The sequence below is a fragment of the Chiloscyllium plagiosum genome, unplaced genomic scaffold (assembly GCF_037043375.1).
Source record: "Chiloscyllium plagiosum isolate Xiang-an unplaced genomic scaffold, Cpla_swu_hap1 HiC_scaffold_15, whole genome shotgun sequence".
In the NCBI taxonomy this organism is placed as follows: domain Eukaryota; kingdom Metazoa; phylum Chordata; class Chondrichthyes; order Orectolobiformes; family Hemiscylliidae; genus Chiloscyllium; species Chiloscyllium plagiosum.
The window spans coordinates 6,487,471-6,508,833 of record NW_028270153.1 but is presented as its reverse complement, the minus strand read 5'-3'; the positions used below and the strand labels follow the sequence as shown (position 1 = coordinate 6,508,833).

General features: G+C 41.9%; 1 protein-coding gene across 5 annotated transcripts in view; it reads left to right on the top strand.

Annotated features, from left to right (window-relative positions):
- Positions 1 to 20,806, top strand: part of LOC122560313 (transcription factor-like 5 protein) — a 40,659-nt gene extending 19,853 nt beyond the window's left edge. For 3 of the 5 annotated variants that reach the window (XM_043710897.2, XM_043710896.2, XM_043710895.2), the window contains exons 4-6: positions 16,119 to 16,365; positions 17,521 to 17,662; positions 19,465 to 20,806. In XM_043710897.2, coding sequence (XP_043566832.1) covers positions 16,119 to 16,365; positions 17,521 to 17,662; positions 19,465 to 19,587 — 512 coding nt within the window. In that variant the 3' untranslated portion in view covers positions 19,588 to 20,806. The remainder of the gene's footprint in view (positions 1 to 16,118; positions 16,366 to 17,520; positions 17,663 to 19,464) is intronic. The other 2 variants (XM_087994705.1, XM_087994704.1) reach the window with 1 other exon arrangement.
- The last annotated feature ends 557 nt before the right edge of the window (positions 20,807 to 21,363 follow it).

The window sequence follows — 21,363 nt, the reverse complement described above, 5'->3', positions numbered from 1 at the left end:
ACTTTATTTCCAAGTTTGCTGACAACACCACTGTTGTACGTTGGATCTCAAACAACGACGAGACAGACTACGAGGAAGAGATTCCGTGCAAGAGATTGGTATGAAAATAGAAATCTCTCCATCTACGTCAGCAAACGCAGGAGCTGTCACTGACTTCCAGAAGCAAAGCGAAGGGTATGCCCATGCACACATCAATGGTGCGAAGGTTGAAAGCATCAAGTTCCTGGGAGTGATGATTACCAACAATTTGGCCTGGTCCACCTAAATTGGTGCAACAGTCAAGAGAGCACAACAATGCTTCTAATTCCTCAGCAGGCGAAGGAAATTTAGCATGTCCACGACAACTCTTAGCAATTTTTATAGATGCATCACAGCATGGTATAGCAACCAGTCTTCCCAAGATTGCAAATGACTACAGAGAATCGTGAACACAGCCCAGTCCACACACAAACCAAACTTCCATCCATTTACTCCATATATACTCCCTGCTGCCTCGGGAAAGCAACCAGCATAATCAAAGACTTCCTTCCACCCCAATTATACTCTCTTCCACCCTCTTCCATTTGGGCAGAAGATATAAGGTTTGAATACACTTTTGAACAGATTCAAGAACAGCTTCTTCGTTGCTGTTATCAGACTTGTGAATGACCCCTCAAATGTTACAACCTTCTGGACTTAATATTGAATTCAACACTTCCAGATTGTGAACCCACTCCTGTTCCTTCCCTTTCTTTTAGCTTTACTTGTTCCATTCTCTGTCACAATGTCCTCTCTTCCCTCCCCCCCCCCCCCCCCCCCCCCCCCCCCCCCCCCCCACACTCCCGTGGGACTGCCTGTTCTCTCCAGTTTGACAGTTATACACACCATGGTTATGCCATTCTCACATTCTGATAATGTAATCTAGATTATCAACACCCTTTCTGCCCCAGCACTCCACCCACCCACCATTGCATAAATGCTGCCCCTTCCATACTCCACATCAACTCTGAAGGGTTATCTAGACTCAAATGTTAGCTTGCTGTCTCTCTCCATGGCTGCTACCAGTACAGATTCTGGCATCTGCAGTAATTTTCTCCTATTTTGTGTTAATCGATCGCCATGTGTACTCCAAGGTCTTTGTTCAGCAACACTCCCTAGGACCTTACCATAAAGTGTATAAGTCCTGCTAAGATTTGCTTTCCCAAAATGCAGCACCTCGCATTTATCTGAATTAAACTTCATCTGCCACTTCTCAGCCCATTGGCCCGTCTGGTCAAGATCCTGTTGTAATCTGAGGTAACCCTCTTCACTGTCCACTACACCTCCAATTTTGGTGTCATCTGCAAACTTACTAACTGTACCTCTTCTGCTTGCATCCAAATCAGTTACGTAAATGACAAAAAGTAGAGGGCCCTGCACTGATCCTTGTGGCACTCCACTGGTCACAGGCCTCCAGTCCGAAAAACAACCCTCCGCCACCACCCTCTGTCTTCTACTTTTGAGCCAGTTCTGTATCCAAATGGCTAGTTCTCCCTGTATTCTGTGAGATCTAAGCTTGCTAATCAGTCTCCTATGCGGAACCTTGTCGAACGCCTTACTGAAGTCCATATAGATCCCATCTACTGCTCTGCCCTCATCAATCTTCTTTGTTACTACTTCAAAAAACTCAATCAAGTTTGTGAGACATGATTTCCCACGCACAAAGCCATGATGACTATCCTGAATCAGTCCTTGGCTTTCCAAATACATGTACATCCTGTCCCTCAGGATTCCCTCCAACAACTTGTCCACCACTGAGGTCAGGCTCACCGGTCTATAGTTCCCTGGCTTGTCTTTACCGCCCTTCTTAAACAGTGGCACCACGTTTGCCAACCTCCTGTCTTCCTGCACCTCACCTGTGACTATCGATGATACAAATACCTCCGCAAGAAGCCCAGCAATCACTTCTCTAGCTTCCCACAGAGTTTTCGGGTACACCTGATCAGGTCCTGTGGACTTATCCACCTTTAACTGTTTCAAGACGTCCAGCACTTCCTCCTCTGCAATCTGGACATTTTGCAAGATGTCATCATCTATATCTTCTATATCCCTTTCCACAGTAAATACTGATGCAAAATATTCACTTAGTTTCTTCCCCCATTTTCTGTGGCTCCACGCAAAGGCCGCCTTGCTGATCTTTGAGGGGCCCTATTCTCTCCCTGGTTACTCTTTTTTTTTTGTCCTTAATATATTTGTAAAAACGCTTTAATGGTACGGTCCTAGGGAGTGTTGCTGAACAAAGAGAGCTTGGAGTGCAGGTTCATAGCTCCTTGAAAGTGGAGTCGCAGGTAGATAGGATAGTGAAGAAGGCATTTGGTATGCTTTCCTTTATTGGTCAGAGTATTGAGTACAGGAGTTGGGAGGTCATGTTGCGGCTGTACAGGACATTGGTTAGGCCACTGTTACAATATTGTGTGCAATCCTGGTCTCCTTCCTATTGGAAAGATGTTGTGAAACTTGAAAGGGTTCAGAAAAGATTTACAAGGATGTTGCCAGGATTGGAGAATCTGAGCTACAGGGAGAGGCTGAACAGGCTGGGGCTGTTTTCCCTGGAGTGTCGGAGGCTGAAGGGTGATCTTATAGAGGTTTACAAATTTGAGGGGTATGGATAGGATAAATAGACAAAGTCTTTTCCCTGGGGTCAGGGAGTCCAGAACTAGAGGGCATAGGTTTAGGGTGAGAGGGGAAAGATAAAAGACCTAAGGGGCAACTTTTTCACGCAGAGGGTATGGAATGAGTTGCTAGAGGGTGTGGTGGAGGCTGGTACAATTGCAACATTTAGGAGGCATTTGGATGGGTATATGAATAGGAAGGGTTTGGAGGGATATGGGCTGGGTGTTGGCAGGTGGGACTAGTTTGGGTTGGGATGTCTGGTCAGCATGGACGGGTTGGACTGAAGGGTCTGTTTCCATGCTGTACGTCTCTATGACTCTATGACATGTCTTCAAGGAATGCCCACTCTGAAGTGGGGTGGCACGGAGGCTCAGTGGTTAGCACTGCTGCCTCTCAGCACTAAGTTCCCAGGTTCAATTCCAGCCTCGGGTGACTGCCTGTGTGGAGTTTGCGCATTCTCCCTGTGTCTGCGTGGGTTTCCTCCGGGTGCTCCGGTTTCCTCTCAGTCCAAAGATGAGCAGGTCGGGTGAATTGGCCATACTAAATTGCCCATAGTGTTAGGTGCATTCGTCAGAGGGAAATGGGTCTGGGTGGGTTACTCATCGGAAGGTCGGTGTGGACTGGTTGGGCCGAAGGGCCTGTTTCCACACTGTAGGGAATCTTAAAAAAAAAAAAAGTCTTGCTAGTCTCTCCGTCAGGAATTCCAGCTCTGTTACACCCTGTAAATTTTCATTACTTTCCGAACCACGCTTTCACAGCTATGTTTCCTTTCACAGTGACTGTCAACGACTTAGACAAACCCCACATGGATTTCAATTCAAGTTTCACCTTTGTTTTGAATCCACCCAAAATTGCAAGTATCTCCAGGGACTTACAATGTTCTTCAGACTGCTGTTCCCTCGCATCTTGCGATCAGTGCCATATGCCATCATATGTGCAAACTCAATCCCACTCTGAAGCAACATCAACTCACCCTCTCTCAAGGCTGTGCTTTCCACATGATTTGGAGATGTCAGTGTTGGGCTGGGGTGTACAAAGTTAAAAATCACACAACACCAAGGTTATAGTCCAACAGGTTTAATTGAAAGCACTAGTTTTCAGAGCGCCACTCCTTCATCGGGTGGCTCCTTTATCACCTGATGAAGGAGCAGCACTCCGAAAGCTAGTGTTTCCAATTAAACCTGTTGGACTATAACCTGGTGTTGTGTGATTTTTAACTTTGTGCTTTCCCCAGTTTCCCTTCATCCTTCATCTCATCCATTGCTTCAACAAAAGACTTTTTCTTTCAGGCATCAAGGCTCGCAAGCTCCAGCAACTTATGGACTGCAACACCCGTCCTGCGCTGTCCTCCCTTTACGCCTCTCGGACCTCAACCCCTCTTGTCACTCAGTGCAGATCCCTCACTGTCCTTTAGCATCCATCCCTTTCCAGCCCTCCGATGTCATCCTTCTCTGTCCCTCAGAGGTCACCCCCTTGTCCTGCAAATCCTAGTCCTTGCCATGTTTTCAGCATACCTCCTGCCCTTCCTATCTGAGCCTGAATATACTGTCCTCCTTACGCCCCTACATTAATGAAATTCAGACTCCCCATGATGTAGAATTTGTTTTTCTGCCGCTTCCATCTCTGTACTCACTCCTTCAGGCAGGAATCCACACACACAAACACCTACCTGCAGCATTCACCCTCCACTTGAACTCCTTCTCTGGCCTCTCACCTGTTCTTGATCTCTTCATTGACAACTGTCAGCATCACATCAGCCATCTCAATTTCTCTGCACCTAGTCTAACCTGTGTCCTTCTGAAATTTCCACACTTCATTCTCTCAGGTCCAACCCAACTTTGTCGTCAAACCCGATGTTCAGATGTGGGGTCGTGGTGCAAGGGCAAGTAGGAAGAAAGTTAGTATGGAGCTTCCACAAGGTAAAGCTCAGTTCGCTCGACTACAATGGCTCCACCCTTGTCGTTAAACCCACCGTCAAGGGTGAAGCCATTATAGTCGAGCGAACTGATCTTTACATTGTGGAAGCTCCGTACCAACTTTCTTCCTACCTGCTCTTGGACCATGACCACACATCTGAACATCAAGCTACTGTTGTCAAGACTGTCACCAACCTCATTACCAACAGAGATCTTCCCTTCACATTACCTCCAATCTTATAATTTCCCAAGCCTGCTTCTGCCTCCTTCCCAAAAGGACAGCACAGTGGCTCAGTGGTTAATACCGCTGTCTCACAGCGTCAGGGGCCAGATTCAATTCCAGCCCCAGGCAACTGTCTGTGTGGAGTTTGCACGTTCTCCTCGTGTCTGTATGGGTTTCCGCTGGGTGTTCCGGTTTCCTCCCACAATCCAAAACATGTGCAGGTGAGGTGAATCAGCTATGCTAAATTGTCCATAGTGTTTAGGGATGTGTAGGTTAGGTGCATTAATCAGGGATAAATGTAGAGTAATAGAGTAGGGGAATGGGTCTGGATGGGTTACTGTTCGAGGGTCAGTGTGAACTTTGTTGGTGCGAAGGGCCTGTTTCCACACTGTAGGGATACTTCAAAACAAAATCCACAAAGCAGACTATACCAGTAAACCCAGCATATGAGCCTGTTACTGCCTCACTGAGCTCCCTTCTTCCTACCGTGACTCCATCCTCCCTGTCCAGACCCAGTCCATCTGCATCTGCGATTCCTCTGATGCTGTCCGCCATATTGACAATTTCCAGTTCCCTGGCCCAAACTACCTCCTCTTCATCATGGATGTCAAATCCCTGTATATCTTCATTTCCCACCAGGATAGTCTGAGAGCTCTTGGCTTCTTCCTTAACTGGAAAAATCTCCATCCACCACCACTCTCCTCCACTTGGCTGAACTTGTTCTCTCATTAAACAAGCCCCCCTTTAATTCATGTCCCTTCTGCCAAGACAAAGGAGTGGCTAGAGCGCCCTTGTGCATCCCAGTTATTCCTGCCTCTCTGTGGGTGGAACAATCCTTGTTCCAGTCCTACACTGGCCCCCTCCCTCAACTCTTTTCTCGTCACATAAAAAAACTACTTCAGTGCCGCCTGGTCCTTGAGAAATTTGTTCGTTTTGCCTCCAATTTACACATTTTCTGTAACTTGCACACAGTCCATTTCTAACACTTCTCTTCCTTTCCTTGACCTCTACATTCCATTTCGGGGAATAAACTTCCACTGCCAGGCCACTGACCTCCACATCTACTTTCTCAACAGCTCTTATAAGGTTGGAGACGGGAGGGGAAGATCTCCAGAGATAATGAGGTCAGTGACAGTCCTGGCAACAATGGCTTGATGTCCAGATGTGGGGTCACAGTCCAAGGGGAGGTAGGAAGAAATGTCTGAGCGTTGGCATTGATCCTCCACAAGGTAAAGAATCCTTCAAGGATTCCATCCCGTTCTCCCAGCCTATGTCATAACTGTTTGGATGATGCCACCATCCAAAACAGCACTGCAGCCTCGGCTTCCATGACGGTGGTTTCCCGCCCGCTGTGGTTGGCAGGGCCTTCAACCGCATCTGACCTATCATCTGCTCTTCCACCCTGCCCCTTCCCATCACTCTCAATAGCATGATTGGGTCCCCTATGTCCTCACTTTTCATTCCACTGCATTCAAAGGATAATTATCTGCCATTTTGTATAACTCCAGCAGAATGCCACCACCACACACATCTTCCCCTCACACTCCCTGTCTGGATTCCACCCTAGTCCATCCCTCGACCACCAACAACACCACCCCCTTCCCACGGCACCTTCCCATGTAACGGCAGAAGGTGTACACCTGCCCTTCATCTCCACCCTGCTCACCATCCAAGAGCCTAAACAGTCTTTCCATTTCACCTGTACCTCCTTCAATCTGGTCTATTGTATTCACTACACCCAATGTGACCTACTCTACATTGGAGAAAACAAATATAGATTGGGTGACTGCTTGTAGAACACCTCCGATCCGTGCGCAGGCATGACTACAGCCTTTCCGTAGCCAGTCCTGCTCCTAAATTCGAGAATTCCCTGAGTCATGGAGAATTTTAAATATTTTTAACTTTTGAGTGAATACATTTTCTTCATCTCAGTCCTAATTGATCAGATCATGTCAGGTTGTACAGCCTTGCTTTAGGTTCCCCAGTCGAGGGAAGCAGTCTTCAAACTCTGCTCGATCAAAACCCTTTAGATTCTTCTGATTTTTCAAGGAACTCCCCTCTTGTTGAAAATTTACAAATTAATAGGCCCAGTTTACTTGATCTGCTGTTCTAAGTACCAATCTAGTCATGAACCTTTACTGCACTAACTCTAGGAAGACCAAGTTAAAAATCACACTTCACCAGGTTATAGTCCAACAGGTTTAATTGGAAGCACACTCGCTTTCGGAGCAACGCTCCTTCATTAGGTGATTGTGGTGGGCTCGATCGTAACACAGAATTTATAGCAAAAATTTGCAGTGTGATAAATTCTGTGTTACGATCGAGCCCTCCACAATCGCCTGATGAAGGAGCGTTGCTCCGAAAGCTAGTGTGCTTCAAATTAAACCTGTTGGACTATAACCTGGTGTTGTGTGATTTTTAACTTTGTACACCCCAGTCCAACACCGGCATCTCCGAATTAGGAAGACCAAGGCATTGCGTTGATGTCACTGGACTTATTATCCAGAGGTCCAAACTAATGTTCTAGAGACATGGGTTTGTATCTGACCCATGGTGGAATTTGACTTCAATTAAGAAGATATGCCATCCTTGCCTGGTGCGGCCTACATATTTGTGGTCAGTTGTTAACTAGCAAACCACTCATTTCAAGGTTAATTATAAATAGTCAGGAAATCCTAATCTTTGCTAGCCCATTTACAGTTATAGGGGTGTTCAGCACGGAAACAGACCCTTCAATTCAACTTGTACATACTGACCAGATGTTCTACATTTATCTATTCCCGTTTGCCAGAATTTGGCCCATATCCCTCTAAACCCTCAGCAAGTTTGAAGATTTGTGCCCATAGGTCTTAGCGAGTTTTGAGAAGATTTGTAGGTCAGGTTAAGGTTCTGGATGTAAGTTTGCTCGCTGTAAACCCTTCCAATTCATATGCCCATCCAAATGCCTTTTAAATGTTGTAATTATATTCCTGTCTCTGCCACTTCCTTTGTCTGCTCATCCTATACACACACCACTCTCTGCATGAAAAATGTCCCTTAAGTCCCTTTTAAACCTTTCCCCTCTCACATTAAATCTATGCCATCTGGTTTTGGACTCCCCTACTTTGAGGAAATAACCTTGACTATTCACCCTATCCATGCCCCTACTGATTTTTTTAAACCTCTAAGGACACACACCCCCCCCCCCCCCCCCCCCCAATTCTGTGACACTCCATTGAAAATAACCCCAGCCTATTCAGCCTCTCCCTGTAGTTCAAACCCTTCAACCCTGGCAACATCCTTGTAAATCTTTTCTGAACCCTTTCAAGTTTGACGGCATCTTTCTTATAGCAGGGAGACCAGAATTGAACACAGTATTCTAAAAGTGGTCTAACCGATGGTGTGGCCACGCAGAACATGATCTCCCAAATCCTCTCCTCAGTGCCTTCTTTACTATCCTATCTACCTCTGACTCCACTTTCAAGAAGCTGTGAACGTGCACCCGAAGGTCTCTTTTTTTCGGCAACATTCAGCTGAAAATGTGTTGCTGGAACAGCGCAGCATGTCGGGAAGCATCCAGGGAACAGGAGAATCGACGTTTCGGGCATAAGCCCATGCCCGAAACGTCGATTCTCCTGTTCCCTGGATGTTGCCTGACCTGCTGCGCTGTTCCAGCAACACATTTTCAGCTCTGATCTCCAGCATCTGCAGAACTCACTTTCTCCTCGAACATTCAGCTGAACCCTACCATTAAGTGTATAAGACCTGCCTATATTTGCCCTACCAATATGCAGCATATTTAACTAAATTAAGTTACATCTGCCACTACTCAGCCCGTTCACCCATCTGATCAAGGTCCAGTTGCACTCTGAGGTAACCTTCTTCGCTGTCCACGACACCCCCAATTTTGGTATCATCTGCACTTACTAATCATACTCCAGTGCTCGCATCCAAATCAATTATATAAATGTCAAAAAGCAGTGTACTGAACACTGATCCTTGCAGCACAACACTGATCACAGGCCTCTAGCCTGAGAGGCAACCCGTCCACCACCACCCTCTGTCTCCTACCCTAAAAGCCAATTTTTTATCAGTATAGCTAGTTTTCCCTCTATTCCATGTGATCTAACCTTGCTAACCAGTCTACTGTACAGAACATTGCCTTACAGAAGTCCACATAGACAACATTAACCACTCTGCCTTCATTCTTTGAAAACGTCAAAATATATATATTCTTTTTACGAGTATCTCTAAACATCACCTATTACAAATTTTATGCCCTTTTTAAAAAAAAATCGCTTTCCATTCTTACAATCAAAGTGAAGAAACTGACATTTTCCTAGTCTATGCTCCACCTGACGTTTCATCACCCGATCATTGAACTTTTCTACAACTCTTTGCAATCTCTCTCTGTCTTTTGTCACAGCTTAGATCCCCACCCAGCACTGTATCATCATCAAATATAAATACTTGGTCTCGAGCATAAATATCCTTGGTCTGTTTGTCTTAAATCTTTGATACTTATTACAAATAGTTGAGGCCTTGCCACTGATGTTTGCGTGGGTTTCCTCCGGGTGCTCTGGTTTCCTCCCACAGTCCAAAAATGTGCAGGTTAGGTGAATTGGCCATGCTAAATTGCCCATCGTGTTAGTTGTAGGGGAATGGGTCTGGGTGGGTTGCTCTTCGGAGGGTCGGTGTGGACTTGTTGGGCCGAAGGGCCTGTTTCCACAATGTAAGTAATCTAATGCCAATGGTCATTACCTGCGAATTTGAATTACCCATTTGTCTTCATATCCTATCTTTGCTATAAACAGCTCAATTCATGCTAATATATAACCGCAACTCATGAGCTCTGATCTTGAATGTTAATCTTGTGTGTGATGTATCTTATTGTATGCTTTTAGAAATCGAAGTATAATCAGATCTACTAGTGCCCCTTTTATTAATCCTTCTTGTTACATCCTCGAATTTCTAATGTATTTGTCAAACATAGTTTCCCTTTTGTAAAACTTTGTATGACTAAATAAAGTCAATAATGATTAGTGCATTGTTAAAAGTTCTTAAGAATGGCTTCCAGTATTTTCCCAATTACTGATTTCAAACCAATTGGCCTCTCCCTTTTTTCCAACTTTCTGAATAGTAAAGTTACTTTAGCTATTTTCCAGTCTGCTGGGACAGTTCTGGGATGGAGGGGTTTCCTCCAGAATATCTGTAGCCACCTCTTTTAGACCTTATGATGTAGACCATCAGGGTCTCAATTGTTTCAGACTTTAGTTCCTTACATTTCTCCAATTCTTTTTGTCTCTTCATATTACCTTTAGGTTCCTCACTTTTTAGTGCCTTTGTGTGCCCCTTTTTAGTGTGTAATTTGTGCTTTCTAACTCTCAATATTTTAGGATCTCTGCCAAGTTCTTATTCTTCATGACAATTTCTCCTGTCTGTGTTTTGGAGACCAACATTTACTTTAGCTACTCTCCTTTCCATACATGCAATATTAAAGTTTAATCTGTATTTACAGTACTTAGCCAATTTAAGCAAAATTACACATCAAACCAAGGCAATTTTTTGCCAATGAAATATGAAAGTTTCTGCAACAGCAGGAGTTAATTAACTAGCTAAACTAAATATTTCCTATTCGTAAAGAAATTTTACTATTTGCAAAAATAAAATGTTTAATACCTTTGTTCCCTGTGGGGTCACATTGAAGCTTGAACAATTATTTCTCAGCATTATAAGCAGGAAAAGTGGCATTGGGATTCTTTTTTTTATTAGTAAATTCAACTGTGATAGGGTATTACACACTATGCAAGCATTAGGATGATTGTTTATGTTGGGCTAATGTCTCTTGTAGCTAAGGATCCTAGTTTTCTTTGGCATGTTACAGAATTTTATTGAGGTTATCAATGTAGCTTCTACAACAAATCAGTTCAGAATGAGAGACATTTTCATAGAACCACACAGTATGGAAGAGGCCTTCAGCCCTTCAAAACTGTACCACCAAAGCTACATTAACTGCATTAGTCCCATTTTCCAGCACAAGGTCCATAGCCTTGAATATTACCAAATTTCAAGTACTTGCTCACCCAAGTGCTTTTTAAAGGTTTGAGGTTACCTACCTTAACTACCCTCTCAGTCAGTGCATTCCAGACACTCAGCATCCTCTGGATGAATTCTTTTTTTCTCAAATCCTCTCTAAAAGGTATGCCTTTTGCCTTAAAATTGTGTCCCTTTGTTACTAACCCTGCGCCAGAGGGAATCGGCTTACTTTGTCTTGTCTATGTCCCTCATACTCTTATACATCTGTATCAGGTCCCCTCTCAACATTATCTGTTTCAAAGAAAACAACCCAAGCTTATCCAGCCTGTCTTCATAACTAAAGTCTTCCATCCCAGATAACATCCTGGTGAAACTCCTCTGTACCCCCTACAATGCGATCGCATCTTTGCTATAGGGCAGAGACTAGAACTGCAAACAGTACTTCAGCTGTGGATCTAACCAAAGTTCTGTACAGCTCCAACATAATCTCCCTAATTTTATAATCTCTGTTTTGACTGATAAAAGGCAAGGGTCCTAGTATTCCTTAACAACTAATTTTACTATCAATAACTAGGGTGTAGGTTTGCTCACTGAGCTGTAGGTTTGATATCCAGATGTTTCATTACCTGGCTAGGTAACATCATCAGTGGTGACCTCCAAGTGAAGCAAAGCTGTTGTCTCCTGCTTTCTATTTATATCTTTCTCCTGGATGGGGTTCCTGGGGTTTGTGGTGATGTCATTTCCTGTCCGTTTTCTGAGGAGTTGATAGATGCCATCTAGATCTATGTGTTTGTTTATGGCATTGTGGTTGGAGTGCCAGGCCTCTAGGAATTCTTTGGCATGTCTTTGCTTAGCCTGTCCCAGGACAGATGTGTTGTCCCAGTCGAATTGGTGGGTTTTTTTCATCCGTGTGTAGGACTACGAGGGAGAGAGGGTCGTGTCTTTTTGTGGCTAACTGGTGTTCGTGTATCCTGGTGGCTAACTTTCTTCCTGTTTGTCCGACGTAGTGTTTTGTGGCAGTCCTTGCATGGAATTTTGTAGATGACGTTGGTTTTGATCATGGGTTGTAGTGAGTCTTTTAAGTTTGTTAGTTTTTGTTTGAGAGTGTTGGTGGGTTTGTGTGCTACTAGGATTCCGAAGGGTCTTAGTAGTCTGGCTGTCATTTCTGAAACTTCTTTGATGTATGGTAAGGTGGTTAGGGTTTCTGGCTGTGTTTGGTCTGCTTTTTGTGGTTTGTTCTTGAGGAATCTGCGGACTGTATTTTTTTGAGTATCCGTTCTTCTCGAATACGTTGTATAGGTGGTTCTCCTCTGTTTTCCGAAGTTCGTCTGTGCTGCGGTGTGTGGTGGCTCGTTGGAATAGTGTTCTGATACAACTTTGTTTGGTGTGTGTGTTGGGATGGTTGCTGGTGTAGTTAAGTATTTGGTCAGTGTTTGTCGGTTTTCTGTATAAACAGGTTTGTAGTTCTGTGTTGTCCTTTCTTTCGACTGTGACATCCAGGAATGCAAGTTTGTTGTCCGTTTCTTCCTCCTTTGTAACTTTATGCCTGTGAGGGTGTTGTTGATGATGTTAAATATCTCTTCTATCTTGTTTCATTTTGTGATGACAAAGGTGTCATCTACGTAGCGGACCCAGATTTTAGGTTTGATGGTTGGTAGGGCTGTTTGTTTAGTCTTTGCATTACCGCTTCAGCTATGAATCCTGATAGCGGAGAAACCATGGGTGTGCCGTTGATTTGTTTGTAGATTATGTTGTTGGAGGTGAAGTGGGTGGTGAGGCACAGGTCCACTAGCTTCATGATTGTCACATACGCAGATGATAAGCAACATGAATTCGACTGGGATAACACTACTATTATAGGACAAGCCAAACAAAGAACAGCCAGGGAATTCCTAGAGGCATGGCACTCATCCACAGATTCAATCAATAAGCACATTGACCTGGACCCAATATACCGACCACTGCAGCAGACAGCTGCAAGTGACAACCGGAAGCGGCAGATTCAAACCACTACAAATGCCGGAGGAAAGATCACAGAAGCGCTTCACAGGAGGCTCCCAAGCACTGAGGATGTCACCTAGACAGGAGATGAAACGTCTGCAACACAAATTCCCAGCTTGGCGAACAGAACCACAACAATGAGGACCCGAGCTACAAATCTTCTCTCAAACTTTGAAAAAGACACAACCCTTTCTCCCTCGTGGCCCTACACACTGACGAAAAAAACCACCAATTCGACTGGGACAACACATCTATCCTGGGACAGGCTAAGCAAAGACATGCCAGAGAATTCCTAGAGGCCTGGCACTCCAACCACAACGCCATAAACAAACACATAGATGGCATCTATCAACCCCTCAGAAAACGGACAGGAAATGACATCACCACAAACCCTAGGAACCCCATCCAGGAGAAAGATATAAATAGAAAGCAGGAGACAACAGCTTTGCTTCACTTGGAGGTCGCCACTGATGATGTTACCTAGCCACGTAATGAAACGTCTGGATATCAAACCTACAGCTCAGCAGCAAACCAACACCCTAAACCTCAACCTGAGCTACAAACCTTCACAAACCTTGCAACTATCAATAACTGTAAGAAGCACTGTATGCCAGCAGGAAAAATATTCAACATTATTTCGAACTTTAAGTGTAGGTTTCCCATCATAGGAAAATATATATGTTCATACTTTTCTATATGGTGACAAATTAGATTTGCATAATTTAAAAGCGATCTTTCACTGACTTTTTTTTCACTGGAGCGTAGGAGGTTGAGGGATAACCTTATTGAGGTTTATAAAATCATGAGGGGCATAGATAAGGTGAATGACGAGGGTCTTTTTCCTCTGGTGGGAGAGTTCAAAACTATGGGTCATATTCTTAAGGTGAGAGGAGAAAGATTTAATAAGGACATGAAGAGCAATTTTTCACATGTAGAGTGATTTGTGTATGGAAAGAAGGTGGTTGATACAAGTACATTTACAACATTTAAAAGACCTCTGGATAAGTTCCTAAATAGGAAAAGTTTGCAGGGATATGAGCTAAGTGCAGGCAGATGAGACTAGTTTTAGTTTGGAAGCATGGTCGGCGTGAACTGGTTGGACCGAAGGATCTGTTACCATACTAAATAAATCTATGACTCCCAAGTTTTGCCTCTTTTGATGTCTTTTGAAGTGGAGGTGGTACATGAATTGCCTTTTCTGTCATTCCAACTTGCTATGCCCATAAAAAAAAAAGTGACCAATTAAAATAATGTTGCGGCATGGCAAGGGGAAATGTAAAATTAAATGCCATATAAAACTATTGCTGTCATTGGGAGTGTCACTTCAATGCAACATCATAGCTGCAAGTGTCCTTGTACAGATGGAGTAACTCAATCTGTGAAGGCATTGCCAAGTTGCCCTGTTAAGATCTGCAGATGTGAATGGTGCTAATTTCACAATCAGTCCAGGTGCAGCGAGTTTTAAAAATCCTGCCATGGCAAGGAAAGCAAGACAAGTTGCATTAATTATATTCAGCCTTCTATTCACTTCTCATGGTGAAAAAGTCTACTCATAGAGTCATATAGCACGGAAATAGACCCTGCGGTTCAACCAGTCCATGCTGACCATTATCCCAAATTAAACTAGTCTGTACTGCCAGCTCTTGCCCCAATCCTTCCAAACATTTCTCATTCATGTACTTATCCAAATGTATTTTAAACATTGTAACTGTACAGCATCCACCACTTCTTTTGGGAGTTCATTCCATTACAAAGCGCTCTGTGTATAAAAAAAAAAGTTGCCCCTTGTCTTTAAATTGTTCTCCTCTCACCTTGAAAATATGTCCACGAATATTGAAATCCCCAACCCTAAGGAAACAGCAACTGCAATTCACCTTACCTATAACCCTCAAGATTTTATACACCTTTATAAGATCATCCCTCAATCTCATATGCTCCAGTGAAAAAAGTCCCAGCCTGCCTAGCCTCTCCTTATAACTCAAACCCTCCATTCCCAGCAACAGCCTGGTAAATCTTTTCGAAACCCACTCTAGCTTAATTATATCCTTCCTATAGCAGCACGACCAGAACTGGACATGGGGCGACACGGTGGCTCATTGGTTAGCACTGCTGCCTCACAGCACCAAGGTCCCAGGTTCGATTCCAGCCTCGGGCGACTGATTTGATTGTGTGAAGTGTCACATTCTCTCTATGTCTGCATGGGTTTCCTCTAGGTGCTCCGGTTTCCTCCCACCATCACAAAGATGTGCAGGCCAGATGAATTGGCCATGCTAAGTTGATTAGGTGCATTAGTCAGAGGGAAATGGGTCTGGGTGGGTTACTCTTAGGGTTGGTGTGGACTGATTGGGCCGAAGGGCCTGTTTCCACACTGTCGGGAATGTAATCTAATCTAACCCCTAGGCGCCTAGGCTACAATGCTACCCAAGATGTACTCTTAATTGAATTAGTCCTGTCCTTGTTTCTTTTACCAAAATGCAATGCCTCAGACTTATGCAAATTAAACTCCATCTGCAGCTCCTCAGCCCATTGACGCAATTGATTATGATTTCTTTGTAATCTTGCCTGTCCAATATACCATCAATTTTGGTGTCATCTGCAAAATTACTGGCTATGTCTTTTATATTCTCTTCTAAATCATTTTTACAAATGACAAACAAAAGTAGATCCATCACCGATCGCTGTGCAACATAGGCCTTCAATCTAAAAAACAAACCTCCACCATAACCATCTGTCTTTTGCCGTCAAGCCAATTTTGTACCCAGTTGGCAAGCTCACCCTGAATCCCATGTGATCTAAGTTCATTAATGCACCATTGAGTCTGCAGTCTTGGCTACCTTTTTGGGAGAAGGAGTCTTTCCTAGTTACTAAATGTTCACTGAAGCAAAGTTGTATTTTTTTACCCCCCCCCCCCCATAGATGGAGGAATGTAAACTGAACTGCCTGAGATTTGATTCCCTTAATATCCACTAGTCATCCTCTTCATGCTGCAAATCATTCCTGATATCCAGTTTCCCATTCGTGCAAGTAATGATACTGGTGCCAAATTTTATTTCACAATAATCCAGATTATAGTTCAGTTAGCTCAGGAGTGATTAAATGCGGTGATGTAATTGCACAGTATCCATTCAATGACTTTTGATGTAATTAACCCTATTACCATATCCAGAAACATGTGAAATTTCATCCACTTTTCCAACCAAGATTAGATTTTCACTGACAAATAAGTATAATTTCCATTATATTTTAAATAATCATTAGTTTGCTGGTGAATAGTATTTGAAGCGAATAGTATTGAAGACAAAATGTTCCATAATTTTTTTTCACTCACACAGATGAAACTTTACGCAAGCAGGTAACAAACAAACGTTGTCGTAATCGCTCACGGCAAACTAGCATAGAATCAGACCACAAAGTCCTTAGTGATCTCACTAATATGACAGAAAACCAAAACTCAAATGTTCCTCAAGGTGGGCAATGGCAACCAGCACATCCAACTCCCCCTGGCCCTACACATGGCAACCAACAGGAACTAAACTGCCAGCGAAGAGAGAGACATAATCGAATGGAGAGAGACCGCAGGTGAATCTCAAATGGGGTAGGAAAAATAACAGTATGATAGATGTCTCATTTAACATTGAGATTAACGTTTTTGAGCAAATGATGTTCTTCATAGAATTGTTGCAGTGCAGAAGGCATACATTCTACCCATACGTTTACACCAGAGGATGAAGCTAAAGGCTTTGCAAGATTTAGATATTTTAGGCAACTGGACAGACAAATGCAGTCCTTGTTTTTTACCAAATTGCAGATGAATTTCAATAGAGAAATGTAAAGTACTTATTGAGGAGAAATGTGGATCATAAGTATAGTAAGTCAAACAATTATTACAAGAAAACCTAGAAATAGGTATTGGAGTAAAAGAAGTCATGGGATTTCAGAAAATTCACAATGTAGCAAGGAAATAAAAGATTGTGTGTGCTCAGATTTGTTCAGAAACCTACAAATACCTCTGATTAATAGTTCATTGAAAGTAAGTGAATGCATTGATGAATGATTTGGAGATGCCAGTGTTGGACCGGAGTGTACAAAGTTAAAAATCACACAACACAAGGTTATAGTCCAACAGGTTTAATTGGAAGCGCTAGCTTTCCTGATGAAGGAGCAGCGCTCAGAAAGCTGGTGCTTCCAGTTAAACCTGTTAGCATCAGGTTTAACTGTGGGCAGCACGGTGGCACAGTGGTTAGCACTGCTGCCTCACAGCGCCAGAGACCCGGGTTCAATTCCTGCCTCAGGCGACTCTGTGTGGAGTTTGCACATTCTCCCCGTGTCTGCGTGGGTTTCCTCCGGGTGCTCCGGTTTCCTCCCACAATCCAAAAATGTGCAGGTTAGGTGAATTGGCCATGCTAAATTGCCCGTAGTGTTAGGTGAAGGGGTAAATGTAGGAGTACGGGTCTGGGTGGTATACGCTTCGGCGGGTCGGTGTGGACTTGTTGGGCCGAAGGGCCTGTTTCCACACTGTAAGTAATCTAAACTATAACCTGGTGTTGTGTGATTTTTAGCATTGAATGTATTTTTAAAGCATAACTGACTGAAACACTTCAGTATTTTTTATCAATATGATAGTTTCAAAATATGATTCTCATAGTAACTCTCAAAAAATCACTGTCTTCAGTAAACAATGGGGAAGAGATGAAGTGTTTTTTCAAAATAATAATTGTTGTGATTCATTTGCAGGCGTAGAATACGTATTTGCTGTGATGAGCTGAATTATCTTGTTCCATTCTGCAATTCTGAAACTGATAAAGCCACAACGTTACAATGGACCACTGCATTTCTCAAATATATTCAGGAAAAACATGGTGATACATTAAAAAAGGTAAGTTACATTTTTTCCAACTATACTTCCTTTTTCTCCTAAAACCAGTGACTCTCAATATGCTGTCATTCCATGGATCTTGGAGTTGCAGTCCCTCACCACATGGCCAAAGTTAATATTTGAGCCTTGACAATCAGTGTTGTTACAACCTAAGTGAGAAGAGTGTGCCGTTAATAGTGTTCCACTAGCTGTACCTAAAAATATAACATCCCTATTTGAGCTCTAAAAATAACCAGTTTTTTGACTGGCTGCTGTTCAGGTAGAAAACACTTCACATCAGGGTTTTTCTGAAACAGAAAAATTGCTTTATTAATTGCATAACACTTAAGGAAGGGTCACTTGACCCAAAATATTAAGTCTAATATGTCTCCACAAATGCTGCCAGACCTGCTGAGTTTTTCCCAGCAATTTCTGTTTTTGTTTCTGATATGCAGCTTCAGCAGTTTTTACTTAATTTATGTTCTGTGTTGTTGTTAAAGTTATTACTAATCTACTATTAAACAACTTAAACTATAACCCTACAAAAACTCCAAAAATGCACACTATCAATCATGTTGGAGACAGACAAAAGTCAAACGGTTTGACACCAATTTGATTCTGGCTCAATGAAGAGTGCAGGAGGGCATGACACGATCAGGCATACCTAAAAGTCAGGTATCAACCTTCTAAGATTCAAAACAGGGCTAGTTACATATTAAACAGCATAAGGAGCAAGGGACAGGGCTAAACAGTACTGTCACCAATGGTTCGGATGTAAGCTCTGGAGTTATGACACATCCAGTCGTGAATAGTTCATAATTAAACAGCTCACTGGAGGAGGAAGGTCAAAGATGGGGGAGCCCATCATATCAGTATAAGGGTGAAGCAGTTGCAACAGGTTTTATCCAGGAGTGTTGAATGAGTGTTCCATCTTGGCCACCTCCTGAGGTCACCAACATTACACATGCCAGTCTTCAGCCAATTTGATTCACTCCATTTGGTATCAAGAAGTGGTTGAAGATACTGTTAAAACTCCTGGAATTTCCTACCTGACAGCATTGAGGGTGTACCTTCATCAAATGGATTGCAGTGATTCAACAAAATACCACAACTTTCTCAAGGGCAATTAGAGATGGGCAATAAATGCTGGTCCAGCCAATGGCACCGATATTCCATGAATGACATAAAAAAAAAGAAAATTTTAATCCAACATGAAAGTAATAGGCATTTTCACCTTCTATATCCTCATGTCTCCATGCATCCAATTCAATTCATTTTATCTCACAATCAACATCCTGCCCAACACAAGCTTTCAACCAGGTGAGAGAAATATGTATGAAGCCTTTATTGGACAAATGCTTGACTGAATTTCTAAGAAAGGAATGCCAGCGTACAGTGGAGTCTACCTGTGGGGCCACCCTTCATTATTGGTAAGGTTCAAAATGATAAAATCTAGTCCTGGCCTCCATACTCAACAACATGAGAAAAAGGAACAAATATAGTCTTGATCATGTCACAATCTGAGCTATGTAAAGAAGAAAACATTTAAGCATAGGCTAATATACTCCTTTCTGAAAGATCAGCATCTTATTAAGTCTTGCTGCCTTTTAATGAGTGACTATATGGCTCATCGCGATAGAATGGGAATTCCACAACTGAAGTAGATCAACCAAACACTAAAGATGAACAGGATTTACAAGGGAAAAAGCAATAATATTAAATTAGACTTAAAAATTCATTGCTTTTAGTATCAAGTTACATTGTGTATGTAAATACAATTGATAGAATAAATCGCAAATATTTAAATATTCTTTATCTTTAAGGAATTTGAGAGTGTTTTCTGTGGAAAAACTGGCAGACGACTGAAACAACCAAGATTAGAAGCACCAGTAGATCACTTAGTAACTACCAGTTTACACAATCATGGTGTAATGGAAGGTAAATGAACTCAAGTGTGAGTGAAGTTGCAGCTTTAAGAGAGGCACAAAGTTTAACACGTCTGCCCAATTCACCAATTCAAAACCCAGGGTCTCGGGGTCAGAAAATGGATAAATGTAGCCAAAGACAGAACTATAACCATAAATTCTTGGTTATTCCAGCATAATGGCTTGGTAGTGTTTATCTCTGCCAATGTTCATAACTATAAGCTTGCACTGTAAAATCAAAGATGATGGCAGAAAAGTTGAATCCACTATGATTTTCACCATTGAACTATTGTAATTGTTTGTACTTCCCCTAATCCCTGAAAGAAATACTTTATTCTTATTTAAACTTTTACTTGTACTTTATTTCACCCCTCTTTCAATTTTTATGTTGGAGGAAATGAGCAGTCAACAAAGCTAACCAGTGTGATGACCTAAATATTGCTCCTTCTTCAGGCTATGCAAATGCTTGTGACAAAAATGTACCCCTCCCATGCTCAGATTTCTTGCTTTTCTGGTTGAGACTAATAAGAATGCCCACTAGAGAAATTTAACTGTGAGTCAGTTAGCAACCTTTAAAGCTGACTTAATTGAAATTCCAATATTATCCTAACTAGGCCACTCAGGTAAAACCAGTCAAAATGTTTTCATGCACGGGATATATATATAATATATATAGTATAACTGTTTTAATAAACAGTATATAAAAATCACAAGTGACTTCATTTTCCCTGTCTATATTTGACATTTAAATTGAATGCAGTTGGAGCAGAGATGTTGGATAATCTTTGCAATGGTATGGTGTCTAAATTTGTGTAAACACATTTTTGGCTCACTGGCTAAAAATGTTTTCCATGGTAATTAACACTGAAAAACGCCTCATCTAAATGCTGCTATTAAAGTGAAGGTACAGTTAGAGAGATATCTGTTTTATTGATAAACAATGCGGAGCTAAAATGCTACTTGGTGAAACTCTTAGGAGCAATAGCAGAATGCAGTAATATGCATGTTTTACTGTACCAAAAGGTTTCAAAGCGTGCAACAATAATTTGAGGGAAAACTATAAAACACTTTTTTTTTTCACAAGACTGAAGCACTTTAATAAAGCATGTGAAGAGGGTTATGTTTTGCCATTCTGAACGATGGGTGCTGTACTTTTTGGTGGAAACTGATAGTTAAATTCTATATAAGCTTTAACATTTATGCAATATATTTAAAGTACAAAATGATAAACCTTAAGTGACACTGATGATCCCTTACTCTACAAAAAGAGTTAATTCATTAAGTGAAATCTGTTTGCAGTTTTATTTCGATGACCAGTTAGTTGTTGAAGGTGCTATTGATCTGTAAAATAAAGGATGACCAAATCATTTAAAATAAACCTGTTTCTTAATTTACACTATACAAGTACACTGTGCTATATGATTTAAGTATATTTAATATTTATTTGTTATACCGCATAACTCTTAGTTAATATGTTCAAAATAAATATAAACATTAAACCCTTGAAGGGTTTTCTGTCAACTTAGTGTGTAAATAACAAGGCAAATATACTAATGGGATGTTTCATTGTATATTAAATTCAGGTATGTGAAAGATCTATCATTTACATTAAGTTTTAAATCAAATTATTTGTATTTTATCTTTTTGAGCTAATAAAGGTATTCATCCAAAAAGATCTTGTTGTTATTTATTGAGTCTGATTTTAGAATTGTAATATAGAGCAATGTGAAACAGGTTAAGATTTCACATTTTGAATGTTTAATTGATTTAAAAAATTGTTCTGACATAATTGAACAA